At 43.6% G+C, this 23,314-nt stretch overlaps 1 protein-coding gene across 3 annotated transcripts in view; it reads left to right on the plus strand.

The window, feature by feature from the left end:
• B4GALNT4 (beta-1,4-N-acetyl-galactosaminyltransferase 4) overlaps positions 1 to 23,314 on the plus strand; it is an 88,356-nt gene that overhangs the window by 60,123 nt on the left and 4,919 nt on the right. For 2 of the 3 annotated variants that reach the window (XM_077287866.1, XM_077287867.1), the window contains exons 15-20: positions 1,352 to 2,453; positions 2,583 to 2,872; positions 5,240 to 5,393; positions 10,598 to 10,670; positions 10,757 to 10,910; positions 12,249 to 12,375. In XM_077287866.1, coding sequence (XP_077143981.1) covers positions 1,352 to 2,453; positions 2,583 to 2,872; positions 5,240 to 5,393; positions 10,598 to 10,670; positions 10,757 to 10,910; positions 12,249 to 12,375 — 1,900 coding nt within the window. The remainder of the gene's footprint in view (positions 1 to 1,351; positions 2,454 to 2,582; positions 2,873 to 5,239; positions 5,394 to 10,597; positions 10,671 to 10,756; positions 10,911 to 12,248; positions 12,376 to 23,314) is intronic. The other variant, XR_013221586.1, reaches the window with a different exon arrangement.

Raw genomic sequence — 23,314 nt, forward strand, 5'->3', positions numbered from 1 at the left:
AGGTTAATGCGTTGAGGCGGTAGGCCAATCTGAACAAATGAGTTTTTAGTGCACGCTTAAAACTGTGGGGATTGGGGATTAATTGTATTAACCTAGGTAGTGCATTCCAAAGAATCGGCGCCGCACGTGTAAAGTCTTGGAGACGGGAGTGGGAGGTTCTGATTATTGAGGATGCTAACCTGAGGTCATTAGCAGAGCGGAGGGCACGGGTAGGTTGGTAGACTGAGACCAGAGAGGAGATGTAGGGTGGTGCTGAGCCATGGAGTGCTTTGTGGATGAGGGTAGTAGTTTTGTACTGGATTCTGGATTGGATGGGTAGCCAGTGTAATGACTGACACAAGGTAGAGGCATCGGTGTAACGGTTGGCGAGGAATATGATCCTGGCAGCAGCATTCAGGACAGATGTGACTCTGGGCAGGCGGACTCTGCAGGCCGCGGTGGCGCACTTGTAAGTAGCGGTTACACAGAGCCTGATCTGATGTTGTCCCCACCCAGGGACTGCTTTGGTACGTCCCACGGTCTGTGTCCCCCAATGAGGCGTAGGAGAAAAGGAGATTTTTGTTTACTTACCGTAAAATCTTTTTCTCCGAGCCAATCATTGGGGGACACAGCTCCCACCCTAGTATTGGCTTATGCTTGTTTTTACAATCCGATATGCTATACTCTCATATATGATATGACATGCTGTTAGCTAATATGTTGTTACTGATCTCCTACTGCTTTTTGCACCGAACTGGTTAGCTGAGGGCCAGCAGGAGGGTGTATACTGCAGGGGAGGAGCTAACTTTCTTTGTATCACTTAGTGTCCTCCTAGTGGCAAGCAGCATAACACCCACGGTCTGTGTCCCCCAATGATTGGCTCGGAGAAAAAGATTTTACGGTAAGTAAACAAAAATCTCCTTTTAGAATACCCCTTTAGCTCTGAAAACTGCTAAAATCCATCTTGCTCAAGAAGTCTATGGAGAGAGGAGTGAGTGAGAGAAGCAGAGACACACAGATAGTGCTACTGCTTTCTAGCGTTTTATCTTACCCCACAGCTGGATTCACAGTTGTACTGCTCAGTACTACTGTATAAGGTCCTCAATTCTGCTGCTGCTCATGAGCATGTGTTTCATAGAGGCATGGATCTTGTGTGCTGAGGGAACATTATAGCAGCTAATCTCCACCCACTATCTCACAGACAACTGAAAATTGCTCATAGAACATGCAAAAAAATTGGTGTAAATCTGTGTCTTGAGAAGGTTTTGCCTTTCTTAAACCAATTACTAATATTTTTTCATGTGTTTTTTTTTTCCGTTAATCGACAATGATTAAATCTTGGCTAATTTCATAACTATTATTTTCCCCTTAGATTTCATGGATGAAGATGAAGACGAGGATGACTCACTGCTGCCTGGCACATTGAAGAAAAATATTCCAGAAGAGATGATGACTGCTGCCATGTCACCTGCCCCTGCGGTTCCTCAGCAGATCAACATCCACTATAATGATTCATTGGAATCTATGCCTGTAATAAATTATAGCACAAGGTCTTCTCTCAGATCCCTCTTATGGGCACCTAGGGAAAGCCCACCTTCTGCTCGCAGAGGAAGTAGGAAACGCTTAATGCCATTGCTTGGTGGGCAAGGAATTGGTGAGGAACCCACTGGAGGGAAATTTTCTTTAAGAACTAGAGAACGAAATCATATTGATCATAGGACAAAGGGAAAGAATTCAGATAGTAGATCAAGAGTCAGAGGAGGGTTAGAAACTCGGAGGCAGGATGAGAAATCCATGATGAGAAATAAACATGGGAAAATAGAAAAAGAGACTGAAAAGCAGGACAATGTAGAAGTAAGACCTAGTGATGAAAGCAAAACCGAGGTCACCACAAAAGTAGAGAATGTAAAACAGAACTCAAATAAACAAGAATCTGATAAAGTCTATGTGACACGACTCCTCTCTGGCGTTAAAAAGTCTCGAGGTCCAGTCTTCCCTGGGATGTTGTTACCGAAACCTAAACCACGAAGAACCTCTCGAGTACATGCAAACCGCCATCTCCCTACACCTCCAAAACTGTCACATGGGACAAAGCTATCTAAACCCTGGACTCCACCTGATACCTCAGAACTTGGACTTTTCAGTTGGGAAGGTCAAACTGAAGTCCCTGGAATATCCCTCCCTACCTCACCTAGTCTTCCTGGTGGCCCTCCCTCGCTCAGCTTATCTTCAGAAGCCCCAGCAGAAGAATTACAGGACTACAGCTATGAGGATGCAGAGCCCCGGCAAACCTGGCCAGAGGACGCCATTAATTGGCAACGTACGTTTAGCGTAGGAAATGTAGACTTTGAAATGTTAAGGTCAGACTGGAATGATCTTCGCTGCAATGTGAGTGGCAACCTGCAGCTTTCTGAAGCGGAAACTGTGGATTTGGTGGCTCAGTACATGGAAAAGCTGAATGAGAAGAATGGAGGGTGAGAGAACTGTTAATAGCTTCCAGTGTACTAAAACTTGTATGTATTGTTTGTATGCGGTCTTCTAACTCTCACCCATGTACCTAATTTTTTTTTTCTAAAATGTTGATTTTTCCAATTGTTTTATAGCATTTACACTCTACTCCGTATAATCAATGTGGAGAAGCGTCGTGACTCTGCGAGGGGCAACCGATACCTCATGGAACTAGAGCTGGAAGAACGAGGACGTAAAAAAGTGAGACTGGCCGAGTACGTGTATCTTCTGGTGCACCGTGGTGCCGGCGGTGACAGTGATGAGAGTCCTCCTGCAGAACCACCTGAAGTTTCCCCCAGTCCTTCCATTTATACTAAACCAATCTTGTGCCGACCTGTCAGTCTGAGCTGGAATTCTCACGCCACGGTGCACTTTGTAGTGCCTGGTGAGTTCTCATTACCCTTGAATGCAGGGCTGTGGAGTCGGTAAGCCAAACCTCTGACTCCGACTCCTCAATTTCCATGACATCGACTCTGACTCCACGACTCCGACTCCACAGGCCCCCAGGGCTGTGGAGTCGGTAAGCCAAACCTTCGACTCCTCAATTTCCATGACACCGACTCCACCAAAATGGGCTCCGACTCCACAGCCCTGCTTGAATGCATTATCGGCATGTTTCTTTTGTTCAATTTTTTTTTTGCAAACTTATTTTTTTATATATTTTACTAAGCAATATATATATATATATATATATATATATATATATATATATATATATATATATATATATATATATATATATATATATATATATATATATATATATATATCGTACGCTGATAAAAAAAAAAAAAAGTGATGTTGCATTTTGTAAAAGTAGCTACAACCACATTGGTTTAGTTGTTGCATCATTTTCTGGCATAATATTGCTTTGTGCGGTAATGAAGTCAGTCAGCGGCGCTGCCTGACTGTGTGGAAGCATTGCGGAGAATGCCGGGACTTCAGATCACAGCCAGATATCTCATTTTCTGCTGTTTATTTTCTGTGTTTCTAAGCAGTGAGTCTCTTTTGGATCATAAAATGGGTCAGCAGGGATGCAGCGCGCAGAGTTTGCTATGTCCTTTGTTGTAGCAATGTCTCACATCATCTATTTTACAGCACGATGGAGCAGCTTTCCACATGGAAAATCCCAAGTCTATTCAATAGGAGTTTCCACGTGCATAATCTGTTTTTACAATAAAAATTTTCTGAATTGCCTAAAAGGGATTCTTTCTATTTTACAATAATGTCTCCCATTGACTGAACTTTTAATAAACTTATCTCCAACTTAGGGGTCACTTTTAGCAGTGTGATTGTAAGGGTACGTGGACATGACATCATTTTCATGCTGATTCCACTGGGCACATGAAAGGGTGACTATATAGACGCCTATACATTTGGACATATCTGCCAGTTTCTGGTAAAAATGGAATTTGCCTGATTCCTTGTTCCCCTAAGAGATGAACGCTCTTCGCGATGTCTGTAAGCAACTTATTTCTTCCACCTATTAAAAAAAAAAATCAAAGCTTGATCAAGCGTCCATGTTTGTAGGGTGGTTGGGAGCTGTTGACAAGCAGGTATGTATTGTGTATGACCATCTTCATTGCTTATGGACCACAATAGACTTTAAACATTTGGGCGGTCCACATTTTACTCCAGTGATATTTTAAAATATCATTGCCGTGTAAGCAGTTGTTCAAGATCATGGAGCTTGCGGGAGCCAGTAGTTAGACTAGTTAGACACAGCCAGACTCCCCATTGAGAAGGCAGAGATGGTAGTAAACCATCTCTGCCTTCCTGATTGTTGTATCCATGGTGTTACACAAATGCTGTGTATACAGTGTAGGAACCTCTGACAGCGCCTCATTCTCTGGACCCAGTGACCATGTGAAGAGTTTTTGGGTCTTGGCAGACCCAGATCAATTCTACAGTGAAGCCAGGAGGCTGAATTTGCCCTGTTATTGGAGCTAATTTACCTGCCACAGTAATAAGGAATATACAAATGTATTTAAATGTTAAAATGTCCCCTAAAGATCTTTTATGCCCTCAAGTGGGGGGCACAATTGCTTGAAAATATATATATATATCTACAAATATTTTATGAGATTTCATTTTTTATGTCCAAAAAAGACGTTATGCCTCGTTATGGGTTTTACTATACATCTTCTCACCATAGAACAATTAGATACTGATTAGATAGTGGGCGTTGGATGGAAAAGGGTTTAAAAGATAAAATGATATACTCCTTATCAAGTACTGCTGTGCAGATACACGTTAGATGGCTGTTGACTGAACTATGATTCACCTGATTGTTTGTCCGTCTGTCCCGTACACAGGAACGCTCGCTCTGCCGAATGCTCCTGTGTTTTCTTTGAGAGAGCCGCTGCCAAACTCCTTGGGGGCGGGTTATCTCTCCGAGAATAAAAAGGATTGACAGTGCAAAACTGGACATTCTGGATCCTTATCTCCTCCAACATCATCTGTTACGGGCCCCCATACACATTACAGTGTCGCCAAAAGCATAGGCCGCTTAGGCCAACATTAGTCTTGTGTATGGGGGGCTTAATACTGCATGTGGGTTTTTTTCCTGTTGTGGTTATTCCTGCACTTCATCTGCTGCGTCTGAACACACACTAATATCCAGGTGAATTCAGTAAATGCAAATGGGTCTGACAATGTATTTATGAAGTAAGATTTGTCCGGCATTTTCTTCACCTCACTGTCTATTTATGGCCCCGTTTTCTCCTCCGTGTCCTGCTTTGTTATCTTGCAGTTAAGAACCAGGCCCGTTGGGTCCAACAGCTGATCAATGATCTGGAGTTTGTGTATCTCCGGACTCGTGATGACCAGTTCAATCTCATTCTAGTGGATTACGACAGCGAGGACATGGATGTAGAAGAGGCTTTGCGTCGTGCTAAACTGCCAAGGTATTTACCATACATCTTCTAGACGATGTTGTGAATTATTAAAGTGCACCCCCAGTTCTGAGAGTAAGAACGTGACTGTGTTTTTCCAATTCCATATGCGTTGACTCTCACTCCTTCTTACACCCGTCCTCGTGTTGTGTAGTATTACTGTATTTTAGGTATCTAGAATTAATGATATCCTTGATGGTTCTGATTTTTTTTTTTTTTTTTCATCCATGGATATGTGCATTTGTGCAGTAAATGTCCACAAATGAGCCCCCAAAGTGGAGTAGAGATGTAGTACATGGGTTGACTGAAATTGTAAGGTTATGGTCATTACAATATTCTCATTGCCCTTTTCTAGGGTTGTTCCAAAAATATAAATAAAAAAAAGTTATCCCCGATCCATTGGATCGGGAATACCTAGCTGATCGCAGGGGGGGGGGGGTCCGACCACAAGCAGCATGGGGCATTAGAGTCTAAAGCGTGAGGTTCTAAAGCCCCAATTTTAGAATCGCTGGGGGTCTCAGCAGTCGAAACATTCTAAAAAGCCATTGGGTCTCAAGCAAGAGTAGAGAACCTTTTTCTTCTGCAAGGGCCATTTTGATATTTATACTATTATTCGCGGACCATACAAAATTATCAACTTGAAAGTGATCCTGCTATATTTGGTTACACAGTTAATTAGCTGACCCCCAATGTGACCGCTGGAGCTGCTGCTTTTTGGTGCGGCTGTGATGTTAGATGGTATAGGTGATGTTGCTTCTCGTAACCGATTTAACAGATTTGTGTTGGTCTGGAGCGCAGTCGACTCTTGGTGATAAGTTTTGTAAAGAGCTTGCAGCAATAAGTTGTCCCGAACACAGATGTATATTACACTGCATATCTCCTTACAGTGGGAAATTCATCTCACATAGAGAACTGGGACTACTGTATATACATCACATAGGGTACACTGAGGCTGGAGCATAAATATCACATAGCAGACTGTTATGCTAGTGTAGCTGCTCACTCGGCATAATAGGTAAATCTTAACTACTGCGACTGACCCTGCCGATTACTGTACAGATTAGAGATCCTGACCCCGTAGTCCCTAATGGTTCCTGCGTGAGTACAGATCGCCCTAACCACAGGCTAAAGGATGACAACTCGGACCTATGCTGCCTAAAAGGCCGTTGAGCGCATCACGTTTCTCCTTTAGAACCATAGGGCAGAGCAGAGTGTGAATTACTTAAAAAAGGGAAACTGTGCTGAAAAAGGAAAGATCCCAGAGTGAGTTAACCACAAAATAAGTCAAAATATACCTATTGTTAGAAAATATGCCGCCTACTTCCTAAAAAAAAAAAAATAGAAGCTAGGTATAGATCAAAGAACAGAAGCCACAAAGACATAAAACCCTAGCTGGAAATACACTGACTGGTGTTAAACTACAGCAGTATGGCTGAACATCCAAATGAGATTATCACTAGTAGGAAATGTCAGCAGGGGGACAGAATATAAAGCTGTATTCTAAAGGTGATGGGGAAAACAAATGAAAACACCTGTGTTTCTCTAAGAAAAATGCAGCCAGAATAGCAGAACCTAAACACCTGGAAAAAGGTATGTCTGCTGAGGCTCAGTGGACAAGGAAGCCAAACACAAATAACAGGCTCAAGGATTTGAATCCAGGAGCGTAACACAGACACTGCGACTAGTGCATGTATATCACATAGGAGACACTGGAGCTACAGCATATGCATCTCATAGGAGACGCTGAGGCAACAACAAGAGATCTGGAAGGAAGAACAGGAACAAGGCAACCTCTGCATGGGTTGTACCATTGACAGATAACACTGGTCAACAGCATTTTTGGTGCCAAAGATATTTCATCGAATTTAGGGTATTTTTGGGGTGCTGATTCTGAATATGTCATCAGTTTTGCCAGATTGGCTCAAGTTTTTGAGATTTTTGGTATCTTATTTATAGCACTTGTTGGTAAATGCGACGCATCATCTCATTAATTTCTTTGGATTAGTACTTGAACTGAGCAGTTCTCAATATAGTTTTGTGTTAATTAGTGTTCTAAAAGTTTGTTCATAGCTTGATTTTTGCACTACCTTTATGTTGTCTGTTTTCCAGTGAAAAGCATGAACTCATCAAGAAGAAGTTGTCTTAACGATCCAGACTCATTCTGTTACATTTGTGGTGAATACACACTGCCAAAACATAGAAGAAACATAACAGACTTCGTAAAAAAAGTGTATTTTGCCTATTTTGGGGTTATGCTTGGGGACCAAGACAAGTTTTGGGCACCACACATAGTGTGCAAAGCATGTATCGAATTATTACGAAAATGGAGCAAAGGACAAAGAAAAAGCTTCAAATTTGGTGTTCCAATGGTGTGGAGAGAGCCAAAAAATCATCATGATGACTGTTATTTATGGTAAACACAGGTACAAGCACATCTTCACAATGAGGGACAGGCCTTCTTGCAGATTCCATGTTACTCCCATTTTCGTTTCTTATGCTTATTGAATCCTTGCACTTGCACTGCACAGAAATAACAGTCATCATGATGATTTTTTGGCTCTCTCCACACCATTGGAACACCAAATTTGAAGCTTTTTCTTTGTCCTTTGCTCCATTTTCGTAATAATTCGATACATGCTTTGCACACTATGTGTGGTGCCCAAAACTTGTCTTGGTCCCCAAGCATAACCCCAAAATAGGCAAAATACACTTTTTTTACGAAGTCTGTTATGTTTCTTCTATGTTTTGGCAGTGTGTATTCACCACAAATGTAACAGAATGAGTCTGGATCGTTAAGACAACTTCTTCTTGATGAGTTCATGCTTTTCACTGGAAAACAGACAACAACATAAAGTTAGTGCAAAAATCAAGCTATGAACAAACTTTTAGAACACTAATTAACACAAAACTATATTGAGAACTGCTCAGTTCAAGTACTAATCCAAAGAAATTAATGAGATGATGCGTCGCATTTACCAACAAGTGCTATAAATAAGATACCAAAAATCTCAAAAACTTGAGCCAATCTGGCAAAACTGATAGCATATTCAGAATCAGCACCCCAAAAATACCCCAAATTCATTAAAATATTTTGGACACCAGAAAAAAAAATTTTTTTTGTTGACCTGTGTAATGGAGGTGGCTGACATAGAGAAATCCTACCAATGGCTGGATAACGCGGGACTCCGAGACAGCATAGAGGCACTAATCATAGCGGCACAAGAGTAAGCACTAAGTACCAGATCCATAGAAGCAGGAATCTACCAGACAAGACCCAAGGTGCAGACCATGCAAAGAAACCACAGAAACAGTCCAACACATAGTGGCAGGATGAAAAATGCAAGAACAGTGTATACCGATCTCCACAACCAAGTAGAGGGAATTGTATACAGGAATATCTGCACAGCATATAGGCTATGTCCCCCTAAGTCCAGGTGGGAGACCACGAAAAAGTGGTGGAGAATGAAATCCTGTGGGACTTCACGATCCAGACATTGTGATAGTAGACAAGGATCAGAAGACAGCAATGATGTGGCAGTGCCAAGTGACCGCAACATCAGAAAGAAGGAATATGAGAAGCTGGAGAAATACCAGGGCCTCAAAGGAGAACTGGAGAAGATGTGGAAGGCGAAGACAACTGTGATCGGAGCACTTGGAGCAGTGAACCCTAAATTGGAAGAATGGCTACAACAGATCCCAGGAGCAACCTCTGAGCTCTCTGTCCAGAAAAGCGCAGTGCTGGGAACACCTAAGATCCTGCACAGAACCCTCAAACTCCCAAGCCCAGGTAGAGGACCCGAGAATGAGGAAGGACAACAAAGACCACCCCCATTGGAGGGTGAGAGGGAAGTTTTTGTGTCTTATGTAGATTAGATATCCATATGGCCTGGTCGTTAATGAGTTAACCGTAGCACTGCTTGAAAGTGCTGAAAGTATACTTGGCAATGCTTAGCAGCTGCTGTAGAAATCATTAAGAAGTTTTGCAATCAATAGCAATCAAATTGGGTTCACTTGGTTTTATGCATTTTTAATAATGTGGAAGCCGATAGCTGGCGACCGATTTGCTTGCGCACCACTTTCCACACACGTATCTCTTGTTTTTAAGATGAGGGTAGTTTTATATGAATAGAGTTAGTTGAAATAATGTTGTTCACCATTGCCCTTAAGCCCAAATTCATCAAGTCTGGCATTTTGCATGTCGGGCCTAAAGGGAATCTGTCAAAATGTTTTTGCTCCCCCATCTGAGAGCAGCATAATGTAGAGGTAGAGGCCCCGATTCCAACAATGTGTCACTTACTGGGCTGCCTGCTGAAGTTTTGATGAAATCAGTTTTCTCTGCCGCAGATCTTGCAGTTCTCTGAATTCTGAGCTCTGTGTAACCCCGCCCACACCACTGATTGGCAGCTTTGTGTACACCGCATAGGCAGAAAGCCGAGTTGTTCAACATGTCAGTTTGTCCCTCAAACCATAAATGTTTGTGCACCCCTGATGTATATATGTTTATTGTGCCCAAAAATCACTTGTAAAACTCGTTTTATGATGACCTCAAGGTATTGCTTCTAAGGGTCCGTTTTTTTTCTCACCGAGGATCTGTATGACATGTATGCAATGCGTTTTTAACATCAGCTTTTACATGCAGTAATTTTCTGTGATTTCAAGCTAATTTTCTAACTAAAAAAAAAATCTTATATATAGATATAGATGGACAAATGATAGATAGAAAGTAATATGTCAGTAGGATACATAATCGGTGCATTGCACTAATTATATATCTCACTGATGACATCTTTTTATCTACCGTATATCTATTCTAACAGTTCACGCTATGAATTTTGCACTCGGCTGATTAAATGTCACATTTCCTATGAGATGGGTGTGTAAAAATCACTCGGCACATGCATGGTCCATATATTGTCCGATTATTTTTTTTTTTTTTTTTTTTTTTTTTTCCCCCTCACACCCATTGACTTGTATGGGCGAGTATCAGATGTTTTTTTTACGTGGCCACTCACAGCATGCTGCAAATTTTTTAATTTTTTTTTCCCCCTAACCCTAATTCGAGGTGAGGAAACCCTCGCAGATGAACACGGCCTCATTGAATAACATTGTTGCGAGTGCAATGCGATGTTGTTTATCCACACTGCACTCGCCAATTTTATAGGCAGATGTGCGAACCCTTATGACAAACTTCCTGCTGACATTTCATTTCTTCTTAGTTACCAGTATCTGAAGAGAAGCGGAAATTTTGAGCGGTCAGCAGGACTACAGGCGGGCGTCGATACCATACAGGTTAGAAATGATTACAGCTCGGAGCCCTTTATGATTTTTTGTATGTAGATGGCGCTATTCATCAGCTCCCCGGTGTGTTTCTGCAGGACAATCATAGCATTGTGTTCCTGTGTGACCTGCACATACACTTCCCTCTTTCAGTACTGGACAGTGTGAGGAAGCATTGTGTGGAGGGTCGCTTGGCTTTTGCCCCTATTGTGATGAGACTGAGCTGTGGAAGCTCGCCGCGGCAGCCCCGAGGTAAGACGGAGAACAGGACTGGACGCTGTCCACTGCTCACAATCTGTGACATTCAGTCTTTGTGTCCACATATATTTTCATATTGACAAGGCTCCCTCTTGTCTTATAAATTAGCTTTAAAGGGGTTTTAAACAGTGAGACTATTTTCCTGACCATTCGGCGCTCCATGCTGGTCTGTTGATTAATTATTATTATTATACATTTTTATAGCGCCATTTATTCCATGGCGCTTTACATGTGAAAAGGGGGAAAATATATAGACAAATACAATTAAAGATGAGCAAAAAAAAAAGCAAGGCATACCGGTACATAAGGAGGGAGGACCCTCCCCGCGAGGGCTCACAGTCTGCAGGATTAGCTGCAGCAGTCACGTAGGTAGTCAGTCTTCCTCAGACCGGTGAGGAGCGGTGGCAGAATTATTAGGCAAGTATTGTCTTACATTATTTCTGTTATTTCATCCCCTCAACCCAATTAATAAATACGTTGGAAATAAGACGATCCAGTATTATGGCTTACCCGCCATGTTTCAGTTTTCAGACAGGACTGGAACCGCTGGATATTCATTGTGTTTGACAACATTAAAGCTGCGCTGAACGCAGTTTGGGCAGGTCCTATTAGAGAACTAGCTGTGAAATAACTTCTAAAGGATTTGGGAAAAAGCCATCATGAATAGTTTCAAGGCAAAGTGCAGCTTTTCTTTTATTGTTTTCATTTACAGGAGTCAGGACTGGTGATTAGGGATGAGCGGTCCCATGGATGGTCGGGTTCAACCAAACTTTATACTAAAGTTCAGTTCAGGTTAAAGTGTGGGTAAAGTTCTAGTACCCGAAGTCAATGGGGACCCGAACGTTGGTTCTGTAAAATGGTTTTAATAAGGGCTAGAGGGCTGCCAAAGGTAGCAGAGTAATCCCACAGAATCTTTCCCCTTTCATTCTCTCCCTTCTCTCTGTCCCTCCATCTGAACTCCCAGGAGAAGTGTTCGGAGTTCATAACTGGGTGTCTGGTACGAACCCCGAACTTCACACTTCAGATTATCTCATCCCTACTGGTGATCTCATTAGGATATCACATTGTTGTAGGTGTGCCAACTTCCCAGGATCTCAGGATCTTCCCCAGATAGCTAAAAAAGCTACCATATTGTCTGTATAATCTCATACTGCAGCTTATCGCATACAACGAACAGGCCTGAGCGGCAGTATCGGTCATAGTCTTGGACCGCCATATTTCCTGGAGTTAAATAATAGATGAACATCTCTGACGACCTTCCTCCGCCCTCTGTTTTGTATCCAGCTGTCTATAATGCTCCAGTTTGTAAACCGGTCTGCTTTCCCTGTGTAGGCTACTGGGAAGTTAATGGCTTTGGGCTGTTTGGCATTTACAAGTCGGACTTTGATCGCATCGGTGGAATGAATACTGAGGAATTTAAGGATCGCTGGGGCGGAGAGGACTGGGAGCTGTTGGACAGGTAATGGTCATTCAGTTTATTCTGAGTGAATGTCCTCATTTACAAATCCCCCCCAAAAGCCCTACACCCCACATTCATTCACCCATGACTGTTATTACATTGTGACGGCAAGTGGAAATGCACTCGCCCTGAATCTGGGTGTTCTTTTCTGGGGCTTCTTTTACTGTGTGCGCATTCTCCGGAGCCACTGCAAGTCACTGGTCTTATGTCCTCACAATTGTGAGTGGCGTGAATGTGGTGTGCGCTGTCTCCCCGCCGCATTGACTGTCTCCGCCGCTGAGACACTGCCGATGCTCCGGAGCATGCACACATAGTAAATGAAGCTGGGGACGTACACCCAGATTCAGTGTGCATGCTGGCGGAGCTGCTCGTCACTGCGCGGGATTCCAACGAAGATCCCCGTGATGTCGGGTCAGTACTACAGATGAATCTAAGGGCATGGATAAGATGACGAGACCGCGACTGAAACCAAAGGATGCCCACCCTCATGACTGAAAGGCAAGCTGGAATCTAACTATACAAAATGATTTTTGGAATACTGCACTGTTTTTCTTGAAAACAACCTGTTTGTGATGCACATTGCATTTCTAACACACTGGAGCCTGTTTAACCCCTTCCCGACCTTTGACGCCACGTAGGCATCATGAAAGTCGGTGCCAATCCGACCTGTGACGCCTATGTGGTGTCATGGAAAGATCGCGTCCCTGCAGATCGGGTGAAAGGGTTAACTCCATTTTCACCCGATCTGCAGAGACAGGGGGAGTGGTACTTCAGCCCAGGGGGGGTGGCTTCACTCCCCCGTGGCTACGATCGCTCTGATTGGCTGTTGAAAGTGAAACAGCCAATCAGAGCGATTTGTAATATTTCACCTATGAAAATGGTGAAATATTACAATCCAGCCATGGCCGATGCTGCAATAGCATCTGCCATGGCTGGAGACCCCGATCTGCCCCCCCCAACGCCACCGATCGCCCCCCCAGTCGTCCTTTCTGCCCCGATCTCCTGTCCGCTCCCCTCCTCCCTCCTGTCCGCTCCCCCGGTCCTCTTGTCCGCTCCCCCGGTCCTCCGATCCCCCCCCCCCCCCCCGTGTTCCGATCCCACCCCCCCATACTTACCTAGCTTCGATGTCCCTCCCGGTGTCCGGCCGTCTTCTCCATGGGCGCCGCCATCTTGGAAAATGGCGGGCGCATGCGCAGTGCGCCCGCCGAATCTGCCAGCCGGCAGATTCATTACAAGTACATTTTGATCGCTGTAGTAGGTTCTATCGCAGCGATCAAAATAAAAAAATAATAAATAACACCCCCCCCTTTATCACCCCCATAGGTAGGGACAATAATAAAATAAAGAAAATATTTTTTTTTCTTTTTCCACTAGGGTTAGGGTTAGAACTAGGGGTAGGGGTAGGGTTAGGGTTACGGGTAGGGTTAGGGGTAGGGTTATGGCATGTGCACACAGTGCGGATTTGGCTGCGGATCCGCAGCGGATTGGCCGCGGATCCGCAGCGAATTGGCCGCGGATCCGCAGCGGATTGGCCGCGGATCCGCAGCGGATTGGCCGCGGATCCGCAGCGGATAGGCCGCGGATCCGCAGCGGATTGCCCGCGGATCCGCAGCGGATTGGCCGCTGCGAATTCGAAGCAGTTTTCCATCAGGTTTACAGTACCATGTACACCTATGGAAAACCAAATCCGCTGTGCCCATGGTGCGGAAAATTCCGTGCAGAAACGCTGCGTTGTATTTTCTGCAGCATGTCAATTCTTTGTGCGGATTCCGCAGCGTTTTACACCTGTTCCTCAATAGGAATCCGCAGGTGAAATCCGCACAAAAAAACACTGGAAATCTGCTGTAAATCCGTAGGTAAAACGCAGTGCCTTTTACCTGCAGATTTTTCAAAAATCGTGCGGAAAAATCTCACACGAATCCGCAACGTGGGCACATAGCCTTAGGGTTAGGGTTGGAATTAGAGTTAGGGTTGGAATTCGGGCTAGGGTTTGAAATAGGGTTAAGATTAGGCTTGTGGTTAGGGTTACGGATAGGGTTAGGGGTGTGTTGGGGTTACAGTTGTGGTTAGGGTTGGGATTAGGGTTACGGTTGGGATTAGGGTTAGGGTTGGAATTAGGGTTACGGGTGTGTTGCGGTTAGGGTTGTGGTTAGGGGTGTGTTGGGGTTAGGGTTGTGATTAGGGTTATGGCTACAGTTGGGATTAGGATTAGGGGTGTGTTGGGGTTAGTGTTGAAGTTAGAATTGAGGGGTTTCCACTGTTTAGGCACATCAGGGGTCTCCAAACGCAACATGGCGCCACCATTGATTCCAGCCAATCTTGCGTTCAAAAAGTCAAATGGTGCTCCCTCCCTTCCAAGCCCCGACGTGCGCCCAAACAGTGGTTTACCCCCACATTTGGGGTACCAGCGTACTCAGGACAAACTGGACAACAACTGTTGGGGTCCAATTTCTCCTGTTACCCTTGCAAAAATAAAAAATTACTTGCTAAAACATAATTTTTGAGGAAAGAACAATTATTTTTTATTTTCACGGCTCTGCGTTATAAACTTCTGTGAAGCACTTGGGGGTTGAAAGTGCTCACCACACATCTAGATAAGTTCCTTCGGGGGTCTAGTTTCCAAAATGGGGTCACTTGTGGGGTGTTTCTACTGTTTAGGCACATCAGGGGCTCTGCAAATGCAATGTGACGCCGGCAGACCATTCCATCAAAGTCTGCATTTCAAATGTCACTACTTCCCTTCCGAGCCCTGACGTGTGCCCAAACAGTGGTTTACCCCCACATATGGGGTATCAGCGTACTCACAACAAACTGGGCAACAAATATTGGGGTCCAATTTCTCCTGTTACCCTTGTGACAATAAAAAATTGCTTGCTAAAACATCTTTTTTGAGGAAAGAAAAATGATTTTTTATTTTCACGGCTCTGCTTTGTAAACTTCTGTGAAGCACTTGGGGGTTCAAAGTGCTCACCACACATCTAGATAAGTTCCCTTGGGGGTCTAGTTTCCAAAATGGAGTCACTTGTGGGGAGTTCCTACTGTTTAGGCACATCAGGGGCTCTGCAAACGCAACCTGATGCCCGCAGAGCATTCCATCAAAGTCTGCATTTCAAAACGTCACTACTTCCCTTCCGAACCGCGACGTGTGCCAAAACAGTGGTTTACCCCCACATATGGGGTATCAGCGTACTCAGGAGAAACTGGACAACAACTTTTGGGGTCCAATTTCTCCTGTTACTCTTGCAAAAATAAAAAATTCTGGGCTAAAAAAATATTTTTGAGGAAAGGAAACACATTTATTATTTTCACGGCTCTGCGTTATAAACTTCTGTGAAGCACTTGGGGGTTCAAAGTGCTCACCACACATCTAGATAAGTTCCCTTGGGGGTCTAGTTTCCAAAATCGAGTCACTTGTTGGGAGTTTCTACTGTTTAGGCACATCAGGGGCTCTGCAAACGCAACCTGACGTCCGCAGAGCATTCCATCAAAGTCTGCATTTCAAAACATCACTACTTCCCTTCCGAACCCCGACATGTGCCAAAACAGTGGTTTACCCCACATATGGGGTATCAGCGTACTCAGGAGAAACTGGACAACAACTTTTGGGGTCCAATTTCTCCTGTTACCCTTGGGAAAATAAAAAATTGTGGGCTAAAAAATCATTTTTGAGAAAAGAAAAATTATTTTTTATTTTCATGGCTCTGCGTTATAAACTTCTATGAAGCACTTGGGGGTTCAAAGAGCTCACCACACATCTAGATTAGTTCCTTGGGAGGTCTAGTTTCCAAAATGGGGTCACTTGTGCGGGAGCTCCAATGTTTAGGCACACAGGGGCTCTCCAAACGCGACATGGTGTCCGCTAATGATTGGAGCTAATTTTCCATTCAAAAAGCCAAATGGCGTGCCTTCCCTTCCGAGCCCTGCCGTGCGCCCAAACAGTGGTTTACCCCCACATATGGGGTATCATCGTACTCAGGACAAACTGGACAACAACATTTGGGGTCCAATTTCTCCTATTACCCTTGGGAAAATAAAAAATTCTGGGCCAAAAATCATTTTTGAGGAAAGAAAAATTATTTTTTATTTTCACGGCTCTGCGTTATAAACTTCTGTGAAGCACCTGGGGGTTATAAGTGCTCACTATGCATCTAGATAAGTTCCTTGGGGGGTCTAGTTTCCAAAATGGGGTCACTTGTAGGGGAGCTCCAATGTTTAGGCACACAGGGGCTCTCCAAACGCGACATGGTGTCCGCTAACGATTGGAGCTAATTTTCCATTCAAAAAGTCAAATGGCACGCCTCCCCTTCCGAGCCTTGCCGTGCACCCAAACAGTGGTTTACCCCCACATATGAGGTATCGGCGTACTCAGGAGAAATTGCCCAACAAATTTTAGGATCCATTTTATCCTGTTGCCCATGTGAAAATGAAAGAATTGAGGCTAAAAGAAATTTTGTGTGAAAAAAAAGTACTTTTTCATTTTTGCGGATCAATTTGTGAAGCACCTGGGGGTTTAAAGTGCTCACTATGCCTCTAGATGAGTTCCTTGGGGGGTCTAGTATCCAAAATGGGGTCACTTGTGGAGGAGCTCCAATGTTTAGGCACACAGGGGCTTTCCAAACGCAACATGGTGTCCGCTAACGATGGAGATAATTTTCCATTCAAAAAGTCAAATGGCGCTCCTTCCCTTCCGAGCCTTACCATGCGCCCAAACAGTGGTTTACCCCCCACATGTGAGGTATTGGTGTACTCAGGAGAAATTGCCCAACAAAATTTAGGATCCATTTTATCCTGTTGCCCATGTGAAAATGAAAAAATGAAGGCTAAAATAATTTTTTTGTGAAAAAAAAGTACTTTTTCATTTTTACGGATCAATTTGTGAAGCACCTGGGGGTTTAAAGTGCTCACTATGCTTCTAGATAAGTTCCTTGGGGGGTCTAGTTTCCAAAATGGGGTCACTTGTGGGGGAGCTCCAATGTTTAGGCACACGGGGGCTCTCCAAACGCGACATGGTGTCCGCTAAAGATTGGAGCCAATTTTTCATTCAAAAAGTCAAATGGCGCTCCTTCCCTTCCGAGCCCTGCTGTGCGTCCAAACAGTGGTTTACCCCCACATATGAGGTATCAGCGTACTCAGGACAAATTGGACAACAACGTCCTTGGTCCAGTTTCTCCTTTTACCCTTGGGAAAATAAAAAAATTGTTGCTAAAAGATCATTTTTGTGACTAAAAAGTTAAATGTTCATTTTTTACTTCCATGTTGCTTCTGCTGCTGTGAAACACCTGAAGGGTTAATAAACTTCTTGAATGTGGTTTTGAGCACCTTGAGGGGTGCAGTTTTTAGAATGATGTCACTTTTGGGTATTTTCAGCCATATAGAACCCTCAAAATGACTTCAAATGTGAGGTGGTCCCTAAAAAAATGGTTTTGTAAATTTTGTTGTAAAAATGAGAAATCACTGGTCAAATTTTAACCCTTATAACTTCCTAGCATAAAAAAAAAATTGTTTCCAAAATTGTGCTGATGTAAAGTAGACATGTGGGAAACGTTATTTATTAACTATTTTGTGTCACATAACTCTCTGGTTTAACAGAATAAAAATTCAAAATGTGAAAATTGCGAAATTTTCTAAATTTTCGCCAAATTTCCATTTTTTTCACAAATAAACTCAGAAATTATCGACCTAAATTTACCACTAACATGAAGCCCAATATGTCACGAAACAATCTCAGAATCGCTAGGATCCGTTGAAGCGTTCCTGAGTTATTACCTCATAAAGGGACACTGGTCAGAATTGCAAAAAACGGCAAGGTCATTAAGGCCAAAATAGGCTGGGTCATGAAGGGGTTAATAGGGAAAAACGACATGACAGGTTCCCTGTAAAAAGTTTGCACCATTTGCCTTCTATAGCCTTTGTGTTGCAATGTGAACGCTTTTGAACAGTCCAGCTTGTAACTTTTACATCTGTCTTTTCCCGAGCTCCTGATGCCTTCTCAATCACTGGGGGTCCGACCCTCACCGATCACCAGAACGGGACACTATTATCCCCATTAGAATGGTCCAGGGACGGGGACCGCCACTCCTTTCATTCACTACGGGACAGCCTGTAAGAGTACAGCGCTGCGGGAGCCCCATAGGGAATGAATGGGATGTTGGAGGATTCAGGGATGCTATAATTTACATTGTTGCAGTAGAAGACATGTGCCTCCTGCCCATAGCTCCGTTCACAAATGGCAGCTGATCACTGGGGGCTTTCATCTGGCAATCGGCTGATCACAAGTGGGTCCTTACAGTTTGTGAGTTTTTTTGTTTTAACAAATTGCAGCTGGGAGACAGGAATTCAAAGAACCCCCTTAATTAATATATATGGGTACTATGGGCAAAAACAAAACCGTGCCCCATTAAGTGCAGTGTCTCTTGTGTGTCCACTGTTCTTTGAAGGCAGGAGACTTCTGAAGTAGTTTCTACAGTTCAGACATATAATCTGACATAGGAATATGATATATTCTCCTTTAACTAGTCGTATACTACATGGTCTTTGGTGTTATCTATGATGATACACTTTTGGGCAGGTTTATTTAGAATGGCTTTTCACACTCCAGGTCTGATCTGTGGATCATCCAACTGAGAAGTGCCAAATGGCTCATGCTATGTAACTATGGTGGATCTCCGGCTGCCCTAAAGGGAACCTGTCTTCAGCATTTTCTACTACAAACTATTGGCATGTATATAAAAGTGCTTTCATGCTGATTACATCCTCACCTTTGCTGTAGTAATACGTTTTGCTTTTATAGAGAAATCTATAGTTGAAATTGTAGCTAATGCGTTACAAGTACAGTGGGCCGGCGCTGCACTTACACCTCTCCTGACTCGCTCCCCATTCCCCTGCCTGCCTCCTATCTCTGATAGGTCACTGAAACATGAGAGACTTGTCAGTCACAGGCCGTGGGTAGGGAATAGGGAGAGGGGCAAGAGAGCTGTAAGCTCAGCGCTCGCCCACTGCACTTACAACTTATTATCTACAATTTCAACTAGGTATTTCTCTATAACCGCAAAACGAATTTGTACCAGAAAGGTGAGGATTTTCTCAACATGAAAACACCTTTTATACACATGCTTGGGGTAAAAAAAAATCCTGATGACCATTTCTCTTTTAAAGCAGAAAATGGAATCTATTATTTAGGTTCAGTCATTTCACTAAATCCAGACAACTTTTTTTCTTGTCTTCTCAAAAATTGCAAATTCTAACAAATACGGAGAATCAAAATGTGCAACTTTTCAACGCCATAAAACTGGCACAAAATAAATAAATTCCCAGGATATTTTCCCTCATTTATGATCACTAGGTGACAAAGCACTAAGAAAAAATAGAGGGGCGCGTACAAAGGACACCAGACTTTTTGACTGTTCGCACATATATCCTGCCCTCTTCCAGCAAGGATCGGTGCAGTCGACCGTGTATTCTCCTATCAAAGCGAATCAGGGTGATTATTCTGAACAGGATATGATCAGATTCTCTCGGATGAGTTGAAGATTGATAATTTTTTTTTCTCCATCTTATTCATTCAGTGCTCAGAAATCGGACTGCACTCAGATGTCACATGAGTGCAGTCCAATGGTTTCCACTGACTCATGTTACTCCGCCATGGAAGTGAATCCAAGTATCGGATGCAAATCGAGCATCCTGTGATTTTCTGACATGTGCATGGACCCATTGAATAACACTGGTCCGATTGCAGTCCGATGTTTGTCAGATCGCAACTGGACCGAACGCACAGCCATGAGCACAAGCCCTTATGCTTTCCTATAAAGCACTGGGATATGTTGGAGAAATCCTAGTCTGACTCTTGGCTAGTGTTAATTGCCATGTTTGGGGTCTCCCCCAGCTACTACACCTAAATCAGGTTGATTGACAGATTTTTCTCTGTAATCAGATTTGGGTAGACTTGACGATCGGGCTAAATTGTGCAGAAAGACGCCTAAGGGGGTCCTCCCAGCAGACTCTTGTCCCCAAGCCATGACTAACTACAACTAAACATTTTCTAAAACACGGCTGCACTTCAGAGTATATCATAGTTTAGTGTAATGAAGACACTGGTCACTGAATCATCTTGTCGACGGTCACGGTACCGCCAGCGTGTCGACAGGTTGGGGATATTGGTAAAAGGCAATTGATAAGTTATTTTGCATATTTCTTTTACAAATTGGTTATCTGATTAGACTTTTGTATTGTACACATTCATTTAGCATTGTAAAGGAGTCAAAGTCTCAATTTTCATTTCAGGAAACCTGACTGTTTTATGACCACATGTAGGCTGTGTTCACACTGCTTTTGAAGCAGAAACTGAGCTTAAACTCTCCAAATCATCCTCCAAGTTTCAAAGCTCCTCAAAAACGAGTTTCCGCTTCTAAAACTCAACAAGAAACCTCTGATTTCACATGGCCTATCAGTGGCTCTATGGACAGGTTACAGGTTACCATAAACAGGAGCCTATAGTCACATGATACTAGCCGTGAGCCCTTGCCTATAATCACATGATTCTTGCCGTAAGCCTCAGGGCTCATTCTGCTGAGCATATTAGGTGGACGCACACTGTGTTCAAATCTGAGATCACACAGACAGCACTTGGACCAATGTTATTGAATGGGGCTGTTCAGATGATAGTCTGTGATAAATAATTTCAGCGTGTGCTATTGGAACACCATTGCCTGCGTCCCGGCATGGCACCCCTTCCCCCTGCATGCAGTAACGCAGACATACTCCTCTTTGCGGCCGCATTATTACCTCCCCGTCACTCGGCATGTCTCTTAGCGTGCTTCCTGGTTCTCTAGTTCCTTTAGACGCACCTAGTGCGTGCAAGACCCTGTTCTTAAGGCCTAGCATTCACACCTGCAAGATGGCTGCCAATCAATAGCTGGTAGCCATCCTGTATAAAAGGCAAGCTCCCTAATAGGAAGGTGGCGAAGAAACATTAATTCATTAGTTAGTTGGTCCCTGGTCCTTGTGTGGCCAGTCCCAAAACCTGAAACTGCTCCAGCGGTACCTGAATTTGTATCTGAGATCTGTGTATCTTAACGTGTGCCTTTCCGAGTATTTTGTACATCCAGACTGCTAAACCATTTTCTGAATCATCCCTATCTGAGGCTCCGTGTCCGTAATTGTTCTACATGGGGCTCCAGAACGTAGTAGTCTGAACGGAGCCAGAGTCCATGTCAGTAACAGCTAAACCTGAGGATACAGAACCTAGAAGTCTGAATGGAGCCAGAGTCTATGTCCATAACCGCTCAACCCGAGGATCCAGAACCTAGTAGTCTGAATGGAGCCAGAGTCTATGTCCATAACCGCTCAACCCGAGGATCCAGAACCTAGTAGTCTGAATGGAGCCAGAGTCCATGTCCATAACAGCTCAACCCGAGGATCCAGAACCTAGAAGTCTGAATGGAGCCAGAGTCCATGTCCATAGCAGCTCAACCCGAGGATCCAGAACCTAGAAGTCTGAATGGAGCCAGAGTCCATGTCCATAACAGCTCAACCTGAGGATCCAGAACCTAGTAGTCTGAATGGAGCCAGAGTCCATGTACATAGCAGCTCAACCCGAGGATCCAGAACCTAGAAGTCTGAATGGAGCCAGAGTCCATGTCCATAACAGCTCAACCTGAGGATCCAGAACCTAGTAGTCTGAATGGAGCCAGAGTCCATGTCCATAACAGCTCAACCCGAGGATCGAGAACCTAGTAGTCTGAATGGAGCCAGAGTCCATGTCCATAACAGCTCAACCCGAGGATCGAGAACCTAGTAGTCTGAATGGAGCCAGAGTCAAGCCCGACTCCACCATCAGGAGCTCCAGTGAACACCAGGTAGCCTCTCAGCTACACCCCTCCTAGGCAAGCCCGGCCCCGTGGCATAGTGGCTCCATGAACCACGTTCGCCACCTGCGTGCGTAACAACTATTCCCTTCTGTATTTTGGATGAGATTCACCCATACAAACCTGGTGCACAAAAAATAAGATCCCAAGCGTGTCAACCATATTTTTTTGTTTTGTTTTGTTTTTTATATATTGCATTTATTAACACAGGAGTCTGGTTTTGATCAAGGGTATCTTAAATTCTTAATGTATAAAAACAGATGTAATAAATGAGAACATATACAACAAGTGAATTGCAATGAGGATGAAAATTGTGCTTGTTTTCTGGAGGACAAATTTACAACATATCCACAGTGTGACACGTATCCACCTTACCCTGTTCTTATTTTGGATGAGTCTCCCAATTCTCATATCCTTGTGCCATATTTTATGAAGCCGTTTCCACTTACTTCTGTTGTCAGTAGCGCACCTTTGCTGCACAGTCCATCCATTACTTGTAAATGACGTGGATGCCTTTTTAGGCCTCATTCATTCGTTCACGAGTCACGTGCATGTTCTGTGGATTTCGCGGATGGCAAAGGTACCTTTATATTCTATGGAGCTGTTCACATGTCTGTGTTTTTGTAAACCAAGCGATCTGCAAAAAATCATGGCGATTGCTCATATCAATATTAGACCTAAGGATCAAAATTATCCATACAAGTCTACGGTGGTGTGAAAATTTTGGCTAGCACACGGATGGCAGGAGAAGCTTTGCAATTAAATTGCAATTACATTATTTTATCATTCGTGAAAAACACTGTTTATTACATTGTATTAAATGGCGAATTAAGTAGGAGGCATCGGCCGATTAAGACAATTTACATTATTAAGAAGTCGTGCAGCTGTAGTAGCTTTTTTTTTCCTTCCAGTCTTTTTTTTTGCTTTTTATGAAATACTAGGGGTGTGATGCCTTTGTTCACTTTACCCTCTCTGGTATGCTCTTTACCACAATAGAGTGTCTGGTGGACAACGGAGAAGCCTGCAGGGTCCTGCAGAAATCTGAAGTCTCTACTCTGAAGGCCACAGGATTAATT

This window comes from Ranitomeya variabilis, chromosome 2 (genome assembly GCF_051348905.1).
Source record: "Ranitomeya variabilis isolate aRanVar5 chromosome 2, aRanVar5.hap1, whole genome shotgun sequence".
NCBI classification, from domain to species: Eukaryota; Metazoa; Chordata; class Amphibia; order Anura; family Dendrobatidae; genus Ranitomeya; species Ranitomeya variabilis.